The sequence below is a fragment of the Myodes glareolus genome, chromosome 1 (assembly GCF_982192425.1).
Source record: "Myodes glareolus chromosome 1, mMyoGla1.1, whole genome shotgun sequence".
Lineage (NCBI taxonomy): Eukaryota > Metazoa > Chordata > Mammalia > Rodentia > Cricetidae > Myodes > Myodes glareolus.
Genome location: NC_142026.1, coordinates 90,139,465 through 90,158,292, shown reverse-complemented (window position 1 = coordinate 90,158,292; position 18,828 = coordinate 90,139,465). Strand labels below are relative to the sequence as shown.

The window sequence follows — 18,828 nt, the reverse complement described above, 5'->3', positions numbered from 1 at the left end:
AAGCGTCTGCATGTAGGGGAGCCTTTTAAACAAAAGCAAAAAACAAACAAACAAAAATCCTTTTAAAAAAAATCCCAGAAAATTGCCTCCACCCTGTGAGACCACGGTGCTCTCCAACCCAAACCTGTTCCATCTATAGAAGACGCGAGCTCTGGAGACAAAAAGTGTCACACATGAGCTCTGAGGCAAACCTAGTCAGATGCAGGTCTGTAAACCCAGCACGTGAGGCTGAAATGGGAGGATTCTAGCTAGCTTCCAGGCCCACCTGAGCTATAAAACCCACCTTGTCACAGAAGAAGAAAGACAAAAGGAAGGAACAAGACAAATGAGGGTGTGTGGGAGAAAGAAGAAGGGAAGGACTGGGAAATTAGATACAAAACCTTAGACTCACCAAGAGAAGATAGATAAGTTATTTTCTCTAGTCTTGCCAAATGCAAATGGATTAGATATTGGATATTGTTGCTGTAATTCTTACTTGATAACTGTTTTTGTTGTATATAGTTTTACTATATTAAGGTTAAAATCTTCCTTTGTAATTAGATAAAAAGGGAAAATGCTGTGGAATAATCCTCTTGTACACTGTAAAGATTTGCCACTTGAATTGGTTTAATAAAATGTTGCCTGTCCAGTAGCCAAGCAGGAAGTATAGGTGGCACGACCAAGCTAAGGATGATGGGAAGGAGAAGGGTGCGGTCAGGAATCACCAGCAGATGCAGAGGGAGCAGGAGATGACCATGCCATGCTAATCAAAGTACTGTCAGGTGACAGAGTGCAAATAAGGAATATGGGTTAACTTAAAATGTAAGAGCAAGTTAGTAATAACCCTGAACTATTGGCTGAACATTTATAATTAATATAAGCCTCTGTGTTTATTTGGGAGCTGCTGATGGGACAGAAACTTCTACCTACAAGTTCCCATTTTCACATTTGTGTAACCATGATCAAGTGACTTGCTTTCAAGTCTGAAGGCCCAATTCTTCAGGATCTGCTTTTCTCTGTCTCATTTTAGAGTTTGAGTCTATCTTATCATGCATGCTAAGCAAGCTCTCTTCCACCAAGCCTCATCCACAGCCACCCTCCTTTCTTAAAACTGTTTCACTTTAAAAAGGGGTCTCATTGTGTTATCCAGTCTGGCCTTGAACTCACTCTGTAGTCTAGGCAGATGCTGAAATTGGAATCCTTCTGTACCTCTCAAGTGGTTGGGATGACAGGCATAGAGCATGAGGCCCAGCCAACTCCACATCTTTACTCCTTCTTCTTGGCCTAGATGAGAGTTAAAGTATACATTTTTCAAATGTCAGCATTCCAGTACTACTGGCACTGTCTTATATACAGAATAACATAGAGGCCATCATTACCTGGCCCTGCCATTTAAAGGAGCAAGGAAAACAAACATGGATGTTGTGGAATGTTATTTTAAAATGTGTTACATTTGTTTATGTTATGGAATTTTTTTTAATGATTCAAAGATGTGTTGCATTCTTTTATGTTGCATTTGTTTAACTCTGTGAAACTGTGCTACGTTACCTGTCAACTGATTGGTCTAATAAAGAGCTGAATAGCCAATAGTTAGGCAGGAAGGGATTAGGCAGGGCTGCCAAGCACACAGAATAAATGGAAGGAAAAGCAAGAGAGGATCTAGGAGAGAGAGGAGGAGAGGAAGACTCCAGGAGCCAGCCACCCAGCTACACAATAAACCATCAAGAAAGAAGAAGAAGAAGAAGAAGAAGAAGAAGAAGAAGAAGAAGAAGAAGAAGAAGAAGAAGAAGAAGAAGAAGAAGAAGAAGAAGAAGAAGAAGAAAAGTCAGGAGTAGTGGTGGCATGAGTTTGTAAACCCAGCACTTAGGAAACTGAGTCTGAGACCACTAAGACCAGCCTAGGCTACATCTTTAGATGTTACCTTAATTCTTTTTTTTTCTTTTTTTTTTCCCCCGTTAGACTTGTTTATTCAAGTATCCGAAAACACTCTTTCCACTTCTTCCCCTCCTCCCAATACCCTACCGCTCCCCCCACTCCCTCTTCTCCTCCCTCACCATTCCCAAGAGCAGTCAGGGTTTCCTGCCCTGTGGGAAATCCAGGTTCCTCCCCCCTCCCTCCAGGTCCAGGAAGGTGAGCATTCAAACAGCCCAGGATCCCAAAAAGCCAGTCCATGCAGACGAAACAAGACCCAGTGCCATTGTCAATGGCTTCTTGGTCTTCATTAGGACCTTGGGGGTTCAGTCAGCCCCCATGTCAGCCACATTCAGAGAATCCGGTTTGATCACATGCTCGTTCAGTCCCAGTCCAGCTGGCCTTGGTGAGCTCTCTTTCGATCAGTCCCCTTGTATCAGTGGGTGAACGCACCCTTCGCAGAAGTTCCCAGATTGTACTCTGGGCAGCAGAGGAGAGGGTGCCTGAACTGGCCTTGGCCCATAACCATACTGATGAATATTTTGGATGTCACCACAGAACCTTCATATGGCGATGGATGGAGATAGAAACAGAGACACATATTGGAACACTGGACTTAACTCCCTAGGTCCAAATGAGAAGCAGAGGGAGGGAGATTGTGAGCAAGGAAAGCAAAATCAGAGGGGGCCTTCATCCGACGATGGATGGAAATAGAGACGGAGACCCACATTGGAGCACTGTTACCTTAATTCTTAAGATTCCTCTACCACCCATAAAGAAAGGAAGGGAGTGAGGGAGTGAGGAAGGAAGGAAGGGAGGGAGGGAGGGAGGAAGGGAGGGAGGGAGGGAGGAAGAAGAAAACATTTTCCCTTATGTGCCAAGCATACTTGGGTGGCAAATGATCGTGGGTTGATTGAGTGAAGGAGCCTGGGGAGAAGGCTCAGCACTTAAGAGCATTTGCTGTTCATCTAGAGCACCAAGGTTTGTTTCCCAGCACTCACATAGTGGCTCACAGCTGTCTGTAACTCCAGTTCCAGGGAATTCAACATCCTCTTTGCACACCAAGCACATACACAGTGCACATGCATACAGGCAAAATACTAGTACACACAAAATAAAAATTAATCTTTTTTTAGACAGTATGGGACACACAGAGGTCCTAGTGTCCACAGGTAAGCACTAGGGGGACCAAGAATGGTAAACACACAGGGTCGCTCCTTCAAAGGAAGAAATGCATAACCTGTTATCTGCCTAGAAGGCTGGGAGTGGACATGGTTAATACATTGGTGACCTTTTACACTATCTGTGTGGCCATAGACTGTACTGGATCCTCTGTCAATGACTTTGTCAATCTAAAGAAGCCATCTTTATAGAAGACATTATATGTGCTTTACAAAGAATTTCGATGTAGTCACATCTTAAACTCTATTGTGCACACAGTACTGAATTGATTATCATCAGGAATATCTTACCAAATTGTGCTGTACTTAAATAAACTACCCAAGGTCAGACTCCCAAAAGTCATATTGAACCGAACTACCTTCTTGTTTCCTGCTAATTGTTACTCTGTTAGCCACGGTGGTTGCAGAGACCTCCACAAGACAGGGTCTCACGTTGTAGCCCAGGCTGATCTTGAACTCCTTCTGTAACCAGGATGATACCTGCCTCTCATTGTGAGTGATGCACTACTATGTCCAGAATTAAAGGTATGCACTATTATGTCCAGAAAATTTTAAAATATCAAATAGCATTCTTACAGATAGAACATCTAGAATTGTGTTCCTGTCATAATAGCCATTAACCATGAGCAGCTATTTAAGATTGAAATAATTGAAAGTAAGTAAATTTAAAATTCACTTGTTCATTCTCATTAGCCACAATTCAATGCCTGATAACCACATGTGGCCAATCGCTGCCATGTTGAGCAGTTATTATGTAGATACTGTCACTGCCACAGAAGGTCTACTGGATGGCACTGCCCTCGGGAGCAAGGCCATGGTGCCTCTTTCTGCCCTAGGCTAATCACTCAGGCCCACATTCATCTATTGCTGGTGGGAGCACAAACTTGTACATCTACTTGAAAATCACTGTGGCTATTCCTTAGGAAGATGGAAATCAATCCACCTCAAGACCCAGCTATATCACTCTTGGACATATACCCAAAGAATGCTTCATCCTACCCCAGAGACACTCACTCAACCATGCTCATTACTGCTCTATGATAATAGTCAAAAACTGGAAACAATCTAGATGTCCCTCAATAGAAGACTGGATAAAGAAATGTGGTACATTCACACAATGAAGTATTACTGAGCCATTAAAAAATGACACCATAAAATTTTTTAAAATATATATATATTTATTATGTATACAATATTCTGTCTGTGTGTATGCCTGCAGACAAGAAGAGGGCACCAGACCCCATTACAGATGGTTGTGAGCCACCATGTGGTTGCTGGGAATTGAACTCAGGACTTTTGAAAGAGCAGGCAATGCTCTTAACCTCTGAACCATCTCTCCAGCCCCCGACACCATGAAATTTTTAGGTAAATGGATGGAGATAGAAAAAAATCATCCTGAGTGAGGCATCCTAGACCCAGAAGGACAAATATGATATGCATTCCCTTGTATGCGAATATGAATTGTTAAACCAGTGATAACCATGTTACAATCCATAGAGCCACAGAGAGTAAGTCTAGAGTGAGGGACTTGGGGGAACAGTTAGAAGATGTTAGGAGAGGGAAATAGAGTAAATATCTATGGGTGGATTGTGGGGGCTGGAACAGGAAGATCAGGTGGGGAGGGAGGGAGGGAGAAAGAAGGATGGGAGAAGGAATACAAGGACAGACATCTAAAATTAAGGGCCACTTGGGGGGGGTAGTATGGAAACCTAATACATAGTTATCAGAAGCATATATATATATATATATGAAGCTGATCTAAATGTAATCACCAAGCAATGGGAAAAAGAGAGCCCCAGCTGGCCATCTCTGTAGGGAGCCGCCTGGATGTGGCCTTGGCCAGATAGTGCCAGCACTCCTACAGCCTGGAGGTATACATATCCTTTGATGTTGCCGCCTTAGGCCGGTGTGCTGGAGCCTTGTTTTGCATTTCAAGAGACTCGGTCTCCTGACCTGTCCCGTGGCCTTGGATCCTAGTAGAATGGCATCAACCAATCAGCATTCGAGCCTCTCACCCTAGAAAAGCGGCTGTCTTTGGATTTTTCGCTCTCTCTCGTCATCCCTGTTCCCCATTCCCCCTTTCAAGCAAGGAGCTCTAATAAATTGTGATTGAGAAGGATTCTTGATTTTGTGACCGTCCATTCCTGCTGGTCAGGGAGCGCGTCGCATTTTGGTGCCGAAACCCGGGACGCCGGATTTGAACAAGCCAAGGAGGGAGCAGAATTCAGAACTCAACACAAAGAGCGGTGACTGACGTCAGGAAATCCTCCAGATGTAAGCTGATTGCTAAGGCTGGTCCAGAGTGGTAATGTGTGCATTTGTTCTTCTCTGTTGCTTTGGGTTGCGCTGTGATTAACCAGGTGGTGAGTGCCTTTGCTGCTGCGACTACAGCTCTAGTCAAAAGTAAAACTAAGTCCGCAGTAGATCAAGCAGCATTTTTCTAAAAGGACTTCCTTGTAAGTAAAAAGGAGGTTTTTTTTCTTTAGCCCAGGGGGTAAGTGCGCACCATGGGCAATTCTTATGGAGCCAGTTCGAACCCCAGGGAGATTTATCGCTCAATCCAGGCACTTTTGCGACAGCGTGATTTAAAGATCTCTTCTAGCACTGTCGCTAACATTGTAAAAGACATTATTGATGTCTCACCTTGGTTTGCAGCTTCAGGTGACCTAACTTTACCATCTTGGAATAAGCTAGGCAGGGATTTGGAACAAGCAGAAGGAAATATTGGGAGAGGCACACTTCCTTTTTGGAGGATGGTGCGGGACTGCTTGAAGGAAGAACGTAATATAGAGATATTAAAACAGGGTCGCAAGGCATTACAGAAACATCAGGACAGCTTTTCAGAATCAGATCAGAAGGAGGAACAAGAGTGTAGGCCTAGAAAGAAAAAGGAAAAATTAAAAGATAAGGATCCGGAAATAAAAAAAGGAGAAAAGGGGAAGAGAAGCCCCATAGCTTTAGTAGTGAAAGAATTTGTAGATTTAGATTTATCAGAGGAGGAAGAACAACTAGAGGGAACGGCTGCTAAATCCGAGAAAGAGCAGCAAGGTAGCCGGAGGCGGGGCGATGTTGATGTGTTTACTACAAAGGGCAGAAGAGACGAGGCGCCAGTTCCTGCTGCCCTCCCCCCATCCGCCCCTCCACCCATGTACCAGCAGGTAGCTACAGAAGGTCACAGCTTCATAGGAAGGCAAACTTGGTCGCAACTGGCTGCTGCCTTTCCTGTTTTTGAGGAGCCACAGAATTACAATAGGTGGTATGAACCAATCCCATACAGACAGCTGAAGGATTTGGTTGAAGCTGCGAGAAATTATGGAGCAAATGCCAGTTATACAATCGCATTATTGAGAAGGATTGTTACAGTAGCACTGACTCCTACAGACTGGCAGGAGATTGCAAGAGCAGCTCTTCCAGCAGGGCAGTTCCTGGATTTTAAATCTATAGTCCAGGACAAGGCTCAGACCCAAGAGCGCATTAACATACAAAGTGGCCACCCAGAGTGGACGGCTGATATGCTTCTTGGACAGGGGGCATTTGCTGGAAATCAGAATCATTATCCTTGGGAGGTTTATAGGCAGGTTAGTGAGATTCATTATAGAGCATGGAAATCACTCCCTAATAAAGGTGAAACAGCTGGTAACCTAACCAAGATTATTCAAGGTGCTGCAGAGCCATTCTCTGATTATGTGGCTAGGATGACAGAGGCAGCTGAAAGAATGTTTGGGAATTTAGATATTTCATTGCCTTTTGTCCAGCAAATAATATTTGAGCAGAGCACCAAGGAATGTCAAAGAGCAATAGGTCCAGTAAAGGGAAAGGGATTAGAAGCCTGGATCAAAGCCTGCCGTGAAGTTGGGGGGCCTCTAACCAATGCAGGGCTGGCGGCTGCTGTGCTTGCTGCTGCCAGAGGTGTCAGAGGAGATAAGGGAAAGGCATGCTTTAAATGTGGACAGTTGGGGCATTTCAAAAAACAATGTCCCAATAGTCATAATGCCTCAGATTCTTCAGGGCTCTCAGCTGCAACATCGCAGAGGCAGCCAGACATTTGTCCCAGATGCAAGAAAGGGAAACATTGGGCTAATGAGTGCAGATCAGCTAGGGATATAAATGGACAACTTATTCCTATGCCTATTCAGTCATTGTCAAAAAACGGATTGAGGGGCCCATGCACCCAGGGCCCAAAAATATTTGGGGCAATTCAGAACACGATGGCAGTCCCCGAGATGACTCCATCGTCCCAACAAGAAGGACAGCCAAAGGCTCCGGAGGGCTGGACCTCTGTGCCACCTCCAAACTGCTATTAACTCAGGATATGGGAGTTCAGGTCATAGAAACTGACGTGTTTGGGCCATTAGAAAAAGATACTGTTGGCATAGTCTTGGGACATTCATCCTCAATTATGAAAGGCCTGATAGTCCATCCTGGAGTCATAGACCCTGCCTATGAAGGTTGCATTAAAATTCTTTGCCATTCTCCATACGGGGTAGTTTCCATCGCCCCAGGAGACAGAATAGCTCAACTCTTAGTTCTGCCTTCAGGGCGTAATAAGCTTCCAGCGGAGGGGCTTGTCTTAAAGGACAAAAGCCTTGCTCCCATGGGAGTAGATTTGGCTTGTTTATCCTTGGAGCTTGATCAGCGACCAATCTTAAATTTAGAAATAGAAGGAAAGATTTTTTCAGGCCTAGTGGATACTGGAGCAGATAAAAGTATCATCAGATCCCAAGCATGGCCAAAACGCTGGCCCTTACAACAGGCCTCCCAGTCCCTTCAAGGGCTGGGGTATGCACAAACACCGCATATAAGTGCTAAGGAGTTAGTCTGGAGAACAGAAGATCAGAGAGGGACTTTTCAGCCTTTTGTGGTTGATTTGCCCATCAACCTATGGGGCAGGGATGTGCAGTCTCAAATGAGATTGAGACTTACAAATGATTATTCTGATACCAGTAAGCAAATGATGGCACGTCAGGGTTATATTCCCAATAAGGGACTTGGTAAATGTCTCCAAGGTAGACAGAATCCTATTGAGACTGTCTCCAAGTTAGATAGAAAAGGCTTGGGTTTTTCATAGGGGCCACTGAAGCTGTAGCTTCCACACAAAAGACAATGCCCATCCCTTGGCTAGTAGATAAGCCGGTATGGGTCCCTCAGTGGCCCCTTTCCTTGGAAAAGCTGGAAGCTGCAAGACAATTAGTACAAGAACAGTTAGAACTAGGACATTTAGAACATTCTGTATCACGTTGGAATACGCCTATTTTTGTGATTAAAAAGGCTTCTGGAGGTTGGAGGTTACTGCATGACCTTAGGGCAGTCAATGCTCAGATGCAGGTCATGGGCCCAGCCCAGCAGGGTCTTCCATTGCTTTCAGCAATACCAAAGAATTGGCCTGTAATTTCCTTGGACATCAAGGACTGTTTCTTTTCAATTCCCGTGTGTCCCCAGGACCGGGAAAGGTTTGCATTTACTCTTCCATCTGTTAACAATGAGCAACCCAATGCTCGGTTTCAATGGAAAACTTTGCCTCAGGGAATGTCCAATAGCGCCCTCATATGTCAGTTATATGTAGATGCAGCATTGAGTCCTGTTAGGAGACAATTTCCTACGGTAAAAATTGTTCACTACATGGATGATTTATTATTATCTGCCCCACATCAGGAAACCCTGAAGGAAGTTTTCCAAAAGGTTACATCCCTTTTGGAGGAGCAAGGACTCCACATAGCCTCAAATAAAGTACAAACATCTTCGATGGTGAAATTTTTGGGGACTATAATCACCCCTGAAAGCATCAGGCCTCAGAAAGTGCTTATTCGCACCCATCACCTTAAAACTCTTAATGATTTCCAGCAGTTGCTGGGAGATATAAATTGGATTAGAGGATATCTAAATATACCTCGATCTGAGCTCTTGCCTTTATTTTCCATCTTAGAAGGCAATCCTGATATCTGTTCACCTAGAGCCATGACCCCGGCTGCAATGCAGGCCCTTAAGAGGGTAGAATCTGCTATTACTACAGCTCAATTACAGCGAGTGAATCCATCCTTACCAATTTTGCTATGCATTCTCAAAACAAAAAATTATCCCACTGGAGTGTTATGGCAAGATGGACCCCTCTGGTGGATGCATGGAAATTCCATAGGAGCAAGATCTGTTCAATATTATCCAGAATTGGTGGCTGGCCAAGCATTAATGGGAATAAAGCTTTGCTTAGCCCACTTTGCGAGAATGCCTGACAAGTTGATAATTCCCTATACAAGGGAACAGGTAGAAGTTTTGACAGCCACAGTAGATGGCTGGGCTATCCTGCTTTGTGCATTCCCTAATGTTATTGACAATCATGTGCCAAGGCACCCCTTAATAAATTTTGTGGAGAAAAATTTGGTGTATTTTCCCAGGATTACCTCACCCCACCCATTAGAAGGAGCCTTAACTATCTATACAGATGGCTCAAAGACCGGAAAAGGGGCTCTGGTGGCAGGAAATGCTAAACCTGTGGTCTTTCAATTTCGGCCTGATTCCCCCCAAGTCACTGAGTGCTTGGTGGTTTTGGAGGTGTTTCAGAGATTTCTTGAGCCATTTAATTTAATTTCAGATTCACAATATGTGGTCAATGCTGTGGCCTCTCTTGAGGTTGCAGCCTCAATTCGCAGCTCAAGTACAGTGTCTAATATTCTTTTACAAATACAAAAACATATTTTAAAAAGAGAAAATCCCTTTTATGTTGCTCATATTCGAGCCCATTCTCTCTTGCCAGGACCTATGGCAGAGGCTAATGCTCAAGCTGATGGTGCTACTCGAGCACTCGCCCTTGTGGCTACAGATTCACTCCAGCTAGCTAGAGATTTCCATCAGCTTTATCATGTTCCAGCGAATACACTTCGCTTAAAGTTTAAGATCTCTAGGGAAAATGCCAGGAGGATAGTAAAAGCCTGTCCCTCCTGCGTGACCATGTTACATCCCCCACATATTGGGGTAAATCCCAGGGGGTTAAAGCCAAACTCACTCTGGCAAATGGATGTGACTCACATCTCGGAGTTTGGCAGACAAAAGTATGTTCATGTGTCGGTGGACACATGCTCTGGAATAATTCATGCCACCCCACTGGCAGGGGAAAAGGTAACTCATGTAAAAATGCATTGCTTAGAGGCCTGGGCAGCTTGGGGAAAGCCAAGTCGTTTAAAAACCGACAATGGCCCAGCATATGCCTCACAGGGCTTTAAAGCCTTTTGCAAGCAATTACAAGTTGAACATACCACTGGCCTACCATACAATCCTCAAAGCCAGGGTATCGTAGAAAGAGCAAATAGAAATTTAAAGGAAATTTTGCGAAAGCAAAAAGGGGGAATAGCTATAGCAGCTTCCCCCAGAGAAAGGATTTCTCTTGCACTCTTTACACTTAATTTTTTAATTCAAAATATTGCTGGAAAAACAGCAGCAGACAGGCATGCCCTGTTTGAAAGCTCTACAGAGCGAGATTTGGTCATGTGGAAGGATGTATTGATTAATAAATGGTGTGGACCGGATCAGGTAATTACCAGATCCAGGGGAGCAATTTGCATTTTCCCTCAGAATCGTGAAGATCCAATCTGGGCGCCAACGAGACTGACAAGAGAAATAAAGAAGAAAGATGATCCAGTGGATGCTGAGTGTCCTGCTGTGGAAGATTCGTGCGGAGGCAGCAGTGATGACCCTCTGGGCGGTGTCAAGAGCAACTGTTTCACGTTATCACCTTGAGCAGCACCCTGTGCAACCTCTTATCTCTTAACAATTTTCTGACTGACTCTATTCTGCCTTTCTCCCTCCTTGGGGATGGGTGGGAGCAGAGATATCCTTGGCATGCTGTGTCTAGGTGGAAGTGCTGTATGTCTTTGATTGGTGTGCTACCTGCTAGCCCAAGTGAGGAGGGACAAGGTCTTTGTGGCACAAGCCTTGGCAGTCTTGGAATGTGTATCCTCACCCCAGGTTTGGCTCTCAGCCTCAAAAGAGCTCACAGGCAATTAGCCATGCATAGCCTTTGCACCCTCTAGGGACCAGATAGTCCCACGGCACAGAGGAAGGTATGCATAGGCGGAGGGTGTGCAGACACAGCCCTAGCACTCCCAGGGAAGTAATTGTCCCATTGCACGGGAAGGGTGTGTCTTGCTTTTCTTTTCTTTAATCAGTCCACACATCATGAGGTGGGGACCAGATTGGAAAATAGTTTTGCCTTATTGCTCTAAAAGACAATAAAAGGAGGAGCTGTAGGGAGCCGCCTGGATGTGGCCTTGGCCAGATAGTGCCAGCACTCCTACAGCCTGGAGGTATACATATCCTTTGATGTTGCCGCCTTAGGCCGGTGTGCTGGAGCCTTGTTTTGCATTTCAAGAGACTCGGTCTCCTGACCTGTCCCGTGGCCTTGGATCCTAGTAGAATGGCATCAACCAATCAGCATTCGAGCCTCTCACCCTAGAAAAGCGGCTGTCTTTGGATTTTTCGCTCTCTCTCGTCATCCCTGTTCCCCATTCCCCCTTTCAAGCAAGGAGCTCTAATAAATTGTGATTGAGAAGGATTCTTGATTTTGTGACCGTCCATTCCTGCTGGTCAGGGAGCGCGTCGCACATCTCTTCTCACCAAATGAAGTTACAATACCAGTAGTGGGTTACATCTAACTAAAGTTGTTGGCCTAAGGGGTCTTGTGGGAATCCTTAAAGAACCCAAGCCATACAAATCCAATCCCAGAGAACCTAGACAACAATGAGGACACTAAGAGATACATACATGCATCTAATCTACATGGGAAGTAGAAAAAGAAAAGATCTCCTGAGTAAACTGGAAGCACGGGGACCATGGGAGAGGGTTGGAGGGGACGGGAGAGAGGTAGGGAGGGGAGCAGAGAAAAAAGGCATAACTCAATAAAATCAAATAAAAAAGGGGGGGAACCCAGGGCATTGTAAAGACAATAATAGGCTGCTCTCCTCAAACTGACACCAAGGCCCCAAAGCCCCTAGACAACTCGTTGAACATGGAGAAGTTGAAATGATGCCTACACAGAGCCTTCACCCCTATGCTCTAGTGTCTTTGGCATAGGAAGGTATTCTGCACGCTCTCTAAAGAGAAACACAAACGTCAAGCCAGTCACAAACCCTTTGATCTACAATGGTGTCCTGCCTGCAAGATAAGCTAGGGCAATAGTGGTGCAAAGCTCGTGGGAGAAACCAATCAATATCTGATTTGATTTAAGAACCCATACCTGACGCTGCTTAGGTGACAAAGAACCAGAGACTAGATATCCCAGGAACCTAGGGCAAAATGAAAAAAAATTAATCCAAAAACTAAAAAGTAGTGACAAGATAATTCCTGGTGACATTCTGATATCCTCGTAGATCAGTGTCTTGCTCAGCCATCAGAGAGGCTCCCTCCTGCAACAGCACGGGAACACAGAGAGAGACCCACAGCTGGACAATATGCAGAGAGTAGAGACATTGGAACACTCAACCCTAAATTTGATGTCTCCATCAAATCCCTCCACTCAAGCGCTCAGGGAACCCAGTGGAAGAGGAGGCAGAGTGTAAGAACCAGAGGGGATGGAGGACACCAAGAGAACAAGGTCCTCTAAATCGGTATGGTTGATGCACATATGAACTTTTAGAGGCCGAGGCAGCATGCACATGTCTGCACAGGTCTGCACCAGGTCCTCTGCATATGTAGTATGTCTTTCAGTTTAGTGTTTTCACGGGATTCCTGAGTGCGAATGAGTGGGTCCCTGACTCTCATGCCTTCTCTTGGGCTCTTTTCCTTCTGTTTGTCTTGTTCAGCTCAGATATAGCTTTTGTTTTATTTTATTTTATTATTATCCCTTAGAAGACTGTTTTTGTCTAGTGAGAGACTGAAAGGAGTGGAATGGGAGAAGAGGTGGGGAGGAATTGGGAGGAGTAGACAGAGGGGAGACCATAATCGTCGGGGTACATTATGCGAGAGAAGAATCTATTTTCAACAAAAGGAGGGGAAATTGTAAATAAATAAATAAATAATAAATAAATAAATAAACCAAAACCCTGTCACAAACTTGGCACAGTCTAGAATCACCTGAGAGGTATCTCAGTTGCATGATCATCTTTATCAGGCCATGTGTGTGAGGGAAGATCTTCACTGTTAGTTAATACAAGACAGCCTGGCCCACTCTGGGCCACTATTCCCAGGCAGGAGATCTTAGCTGTATAAGAAAGTTAGATAAATGTGAAATCTGTGAGCCAGCCAGAGAGTAAGCCTTCAAGCAGTGGCCCTCATTGATTCCTGCCTCCAGGTTCCTCCCTTGAGTTCCTGCCTGACCTCCCTCAATGGTGAATTGTGACCTACAGTTGTGCGATGAAACACACCCTTCTTCACCTCCCAAAACAAGCAAGCGAACAAACAAAAAACAGTACTTAAGTTGACCAATATTCACAATTCAGAGATGCTGAATGAAGAAAACTGGAAAACAAAGCCAGGAAATGCTGATTTTGTTCAGATTCCCCACTGTTGGTATCTATGCACATAGCCAAGATATTTTTTTCCTATTCACTATTCTTAAAAAAAAAAAAAAGCCTGCATTTAGGCTATAGCTGGCTTACAAAGGTCTCCTCATGTTGACATTCTTAGGCAGCATGTTTTGCAGTGGTTAGCAATAATTCTCCTAAATGCATATGTAGAACTTATTTAGCAGAGCCAGCGCTAGGCATGTATGTTGCAAAGGGAGCGGGGGCTGGCTGTGTTCCCGCAGGGATCCCGGTTGCCCAGCTAGTTTACACCCAAAATAATTACATGGAAACTGTATTCATTTAAACACTGCCTGGCCCATTAGTCATAGCCTCTTATTGGCTAACTCTCACATCTTGACTAACCCATTTCTAATAATCTGTATGCCACCATGAGGTCGTAGCTTACTCGCATGAGTCTAGCCAGCATCCATCTCAGGAACGGGAATCATGGCGTCTGCCTGACTCTGCTTTCTTTCTCCCAGAATTCTGTTCTATCTACTCCACCTATCTGAATTCTGCCCTATCAAAAAGCCAAGGCAGTTTCTTTATTAACCAATGAAAGTAACACATAGACAGATGACCCTCCTACATCACATGAAGAGGTTATTTTATTTTATTACAGTCAAGGCTACAATGGATGCAGACCCTCACATTTGCTTAGGTCTGAATCTTAGACAAGGACTGAAGATTATTCCCTTAGAGCAAATATCACAAAGAAATGAGTTTTTTATTTTTATTTTTTTCACAAAGCAGAAACCTGTTGAGAAGATTCCGAATGTCCTCACCTTCTGAAGGCATCTCACACGAAGTTCATTTCACCTGGGCCCTTCGGAGTGCAGGACACCGCACACCAGCACAGTGGTTGGGAGCTTGTAGAAGGTGAGCAACGCAGAGGAAGTAACTGTTACTTTATCATGGCGACCAACTTTGCAGGATGTGGTTTCCTGGCCATCTGCACCACAGGCGAGAACCGTGAAGGCGTCCAGCAAGTCACATGAGAAAGCCACAGCCAGCACCTGTATCCAGTTCTGGCTCATGCCACATCAAACTACACCTGTTCTGTCCTCAGGTGACTCCAAATACTCCACGAATTCTTTAAGACCCTGAAACTTTCCCTTTATCCACCATCAAAATAGTTTTGGCCCATAGGAGGTGGGGTAGGATTACCTCCTCATTTTCCCTTTGTTGTTTGGTTGGTTGTTTGTTTATGGGGGCACACACGTGCCACTGCACACAAAGGACAATGTACAGGAGTCAGTTTTCCCCTTTTACTGTCTGGGTGTTGGAAATAGAACCCAGGTCCCCAGGCTTTGCGACACCACAATGCACTAAACCTTTCTTTCCTTGTTATTTTAGACAGGGTCTCCCTGTACAGCCCTGACTGGCCTGGAATTCACTTTGTACCTTAGGCCTGCCTGACTCTCTGACAGATTCTCCTCCCTCTACCTCCTAAGTGCGAGGAGTAAAAGCCTGTGCCTCCCATCCAACTCCGGGAGCTATCACTCGGCCCACAGCCCTTTCTTTTCCGAGCTTATGAATCTGTCAGCTTCAGCTCCACTTCTCTGCAGATGCTGTTTCTTCCAGGACAGAAAGATGAGAGCAGAAAATGTTGAAGCATGTTATTTTAAGATATGTTACATTTGCTTATGCTGCTGAATATTTGTTTCAACGATGCAAAGATGTGTTGCGTTCTTTTATGTTGCATTTGTTTAGCTCTGTGAAGCTGTGTTACTTGGCCTGTCTATAACACCTGATGGTCTGACAAAGAGCTGACCGGTCAATAGCAAGGCAGGAGAAAGGATAGCCGACTAGAAATAAGCAAGCTAAGGCCAGGCATTTATGAGTGTGTGTGTATTTATGTGAGTAAAACAAACAACTACAAGAAAATTTGATCCTAATTTCTACTTTTTCTGTTATAAACAGTATAATTCCTCTTCCTTCTCTCCCATCCTCCCTTCCTGCGCACACATGTGTGTGTGTGTGTGTGTGTGTGTGTGTGTGTGTGTGTGTGAACACACATTAGGATTTGGACCTAGGGTCCTACACATGCTGAGTTAGCATTCTCTCCCTTAGCTGTGGTCCTAGTTTGCTGTCTCTCACTTTTGTAAGGATGTGCCTGTGACTGAGTGTTGTCACCCTTTCGTTTATTTATACCTTCCAATTTTCCCATAAGGAACTTTTATTTATTAATGTTATATAATAAGATATATAGAAATACGTCAATGCAAATTAAATTCATAACCTACATATAATTATTTTGTCCTCAAAGAAATCTCTCTGTGGGAAAACTGCTATTAATTTCTCTATATCTTTCCACCTTACTTTTTTGGGGGTTGGGAAGTTTTTTATTTGATTTTTTGTTTTTGGTTTTTGTTTGTTTGTTTTTTGGTTGGTTGGTTGGTTGGTTGGTTGGTTAGTTGGTTGGTTTTTCGATACAGGGTTTCTCTGTAGCTTTGGGGCCTGTCCTGGAACTTGCTCTGTAGACCAGGCTGGTCTCAAACTCACAGAGATCCGCCTGCCTCTGTCTCCCGAGTGCTGGGATTAAAGGCATGTGCCGCCACTGCCTGGCACCACCTGACAGTTTTGACTAATAATTACAGTCATAAAACAGTGCTGGCATTTCACGGAGACTGAACCCAAGGCCTTATACTTTCTAAATAGCTCCACTGCTGAGCCAAATCCCCAACTACTTAGTAGGCTTTTTCTTCTACCTATTACTGTGTGCACACCATGGCTGGACTATAGAGGTCAGGAGACAACTTTGGGGAATAACTTCTCTCTTTCTACCACATGAGTTTCAGGGATCAAACTCAAGTCACCAGGGCTTGGCCGCAAGCGCCTTGGCTCACTGAGCCACCTTACTGGTCCTAGGGGTAAAATTTGCGAGGCTGACTCTGACTTCTTCCTGACTCACTCCTGGAAACTGGAGCCAACTGTTGAGTTTCTTTGCATTGTGGTTTCTGGCCACATTTCAGTTGAAGATTTCTTCTCTGACCTGACTCAAATTGGAAATGATTGGGGATTTGATAGTCAAACAGCCTTTGAAAATTATTTTTTATATATTCGCTGTCCTGGTTAGCTTTTATGTCAACTTGACGCAAGCTGGAGTCATCTGTGAGGAAGGAACCAAGAAAATGCCTTCCTAAGATCGGGCAGGAGACAGGTAAGCCTGTAGGCATTTTCTTAATTTGTGATTGATGGGATCCCCAGTCCATTACAGGTGGTGATACCCTTGGCTAGCAATCCTGGGTGCCATAAAATGGGCAGAGCAAGGTATGAGAATCAAGCCAGTAAGCAGTGCCCCTCCATGGCCTCTGTATCAGCTCCTGCCCCCAGGTTCCTGCCCTAACTGCCTTTGAGGATGAACTGTGATATGGAAGGGTAACCCAAACCCTTCCCTCCCCAAGTTGCTTCTGGTCACGGTGTTTCCTCCCAGCAATAGAAACCCTAACTAAGACATTCACTAATAGCCACTTCTTGTTTTTGAAAATGTGACGGAGTTAGCCTGGCACGTTTTCTAAAGGCCTCTCCAAACAACCTTCAAAACTTGACAACCTGATTCATTTCCAAACTGGGCATGAGCTCGTCATTGTAGCTGCCTGAAGGTCAGCAGGGTAAGAGTGACTCGCGTAAGCACAAGCGTAAGGTTATAATTTAACCAGCGAATCCCATTCGAGGTGACCACATCCCTACACAGAAAACAAAGTGTTTGTTCAACAAGCTTTATCTGGTTTCTTCTTTGAGATACAGAGGGATTTACAATTGAGAAATAACGAACTGCTTCAACTTCAGCTTCTTTCTTCAACTCGAGAATGGATCCCACACCATGGGCAACAACAGCACAACTGGCTGCCCTTTAGCCAGATGGTTGGGGTAGATCATCCAAGCTCACGTGCTTAGGGAAACAAAGCAAGATTTTAGAACATGAAGTTCTCTAGATTAATCTTGGATTCCCGGTTGGTGTTTGGCAGTCTCACCAACTCCCCTCGCTGCAGTATTCCAGTCTCCAGGTCTCTCAGCTCCTTATCCCCTCCCCTTCCTTACACGTTCATTTTGCTCCAGGCTGACCTGCATTAAGTGTGGGCAAACAACACCTTGTGGCCTTGTGCCATTTACAAAACCCTGTCGTCACCAGCGCTGACTGTCTTGGCCACGTACAACCAGCTGTTCAAAGCCAACAACTCATTCCCACACCGTCTCCCTGCTCAGTGCTCACTTGGCGAGTGGATTAATAGGTGCCTCGGAGAATGAATGAGTGAATTTAGAACGCCTCCTATCTGTGTTGTTTTGAGTTTTCACTAAGATTGTCAAATGTCTCCCCCCGGCCCCAGACAAGGTTTCTCTGTAGCTTTGGAGCCTGTCCTGGAACTAGCTCTTGTAGATCAGCCTGGCCTCAAACTCACAGAGATCCACCTGCCTCTGACTCCCGAGTGCTGGGATTAAAGGTGTACGCCACCACCGCCCGGCTGATTGTCAAATATCTTATCTGTGTTTCTCTGTAACTTTTTTGCCTGGAAAAGCTTTGCTACTCACTCCTTTCTCCTGCATAAAGCAACACTGATGGCGGCCAGAAGCAACACTCCGCCTTCTCCCAGGAGTCTCCAGTGACCTCCGCTCTCTGGCTGAGACTGGCTGGGCAAAAGCGATCTCTGTGTGACACCTTGTCTCAGCCCTTCTCCGCACCTATTTAAAACCAAACAAGTCCTTATGAGGAGTTTGGCAAGTGGACCACGATGTAGAGCTTATCGTTCCTAGCACTACTGTTGGACAAAAATTTTAAACGTGATTAAAATGTTATTGAAGTAAGTTTTCCTTTTAGATTCGAAACCAAATAGGCAAGAAGCCTAGAAAACAGCTGGGGGAACCACAAGGTTTCTGGTGTTCTTTGGGGCTTAGGGGAGCCTGACAAGCAGAATCAGGAAATGAACCATGACTGCTGAAAGTACTGCAGAGCTTCCTTCTAGCCCCCGCAGACAGATCGGCTTCTGCAGGTGAGCGGTGCTGAGCCTGGGCCCAGCTTCCAGGCTTACTGAGCTTGCGCTGTGCTGATGGAGTAGACACCCAACCCCCATATTTATTTTCAAACTTTATTCCTAATAAAATTATGAATCCCTTCTAGATCATCCCAATCTTAACCCTTCCAGAGAGTCACTTTGAAAGGCCACTGAAGACAAACCAGAGACCCCTAAAACAAAAGCCTCCTTTCCGGCCTGTGCTCACTCACCAAGTCCACTCATTTTTAATAAAAACTCTTCAGGCTTTACCTA

The 18,828-nt window shown here is 44.8% G+C and overlaps 1 protein-coding gene across 3 annotated transcripts in view; it reads left to right on the top strand.

The window, feature by feature from the left end:
• The window catches only part of LOC125394637 (uncharacterized), a 53,188-nt gene that overhangs the window by 27,698 nt on the left and 6,662 nt on the right, over positions 1–18,828 (top strand). The window contains exons 2-4 of one of the 3 annotated variants that reach the window (XM_085690577.2): positions 14,315–14,440; positions 16,641–16,724; positions 18,381–18,552. In XM_085690577.2, the coding sequence (XP_085546703.2) occupies positions 18,491–18,552 (62 nt within the window). In that variant the 5' untranslated portion in view covers positions 14,315–14,440; positions 16,641–16,724; positions 18,381–18,490. Of the gene's footprint in view, positions 1–14,311; positions 14,441–16,640; positions 18,553–18,828 lie in introns of all 3 variants that reach the window. The other 2 variants (XR_015002241.2, XM_087910798.1) reach the window with 2 other exon arrangements.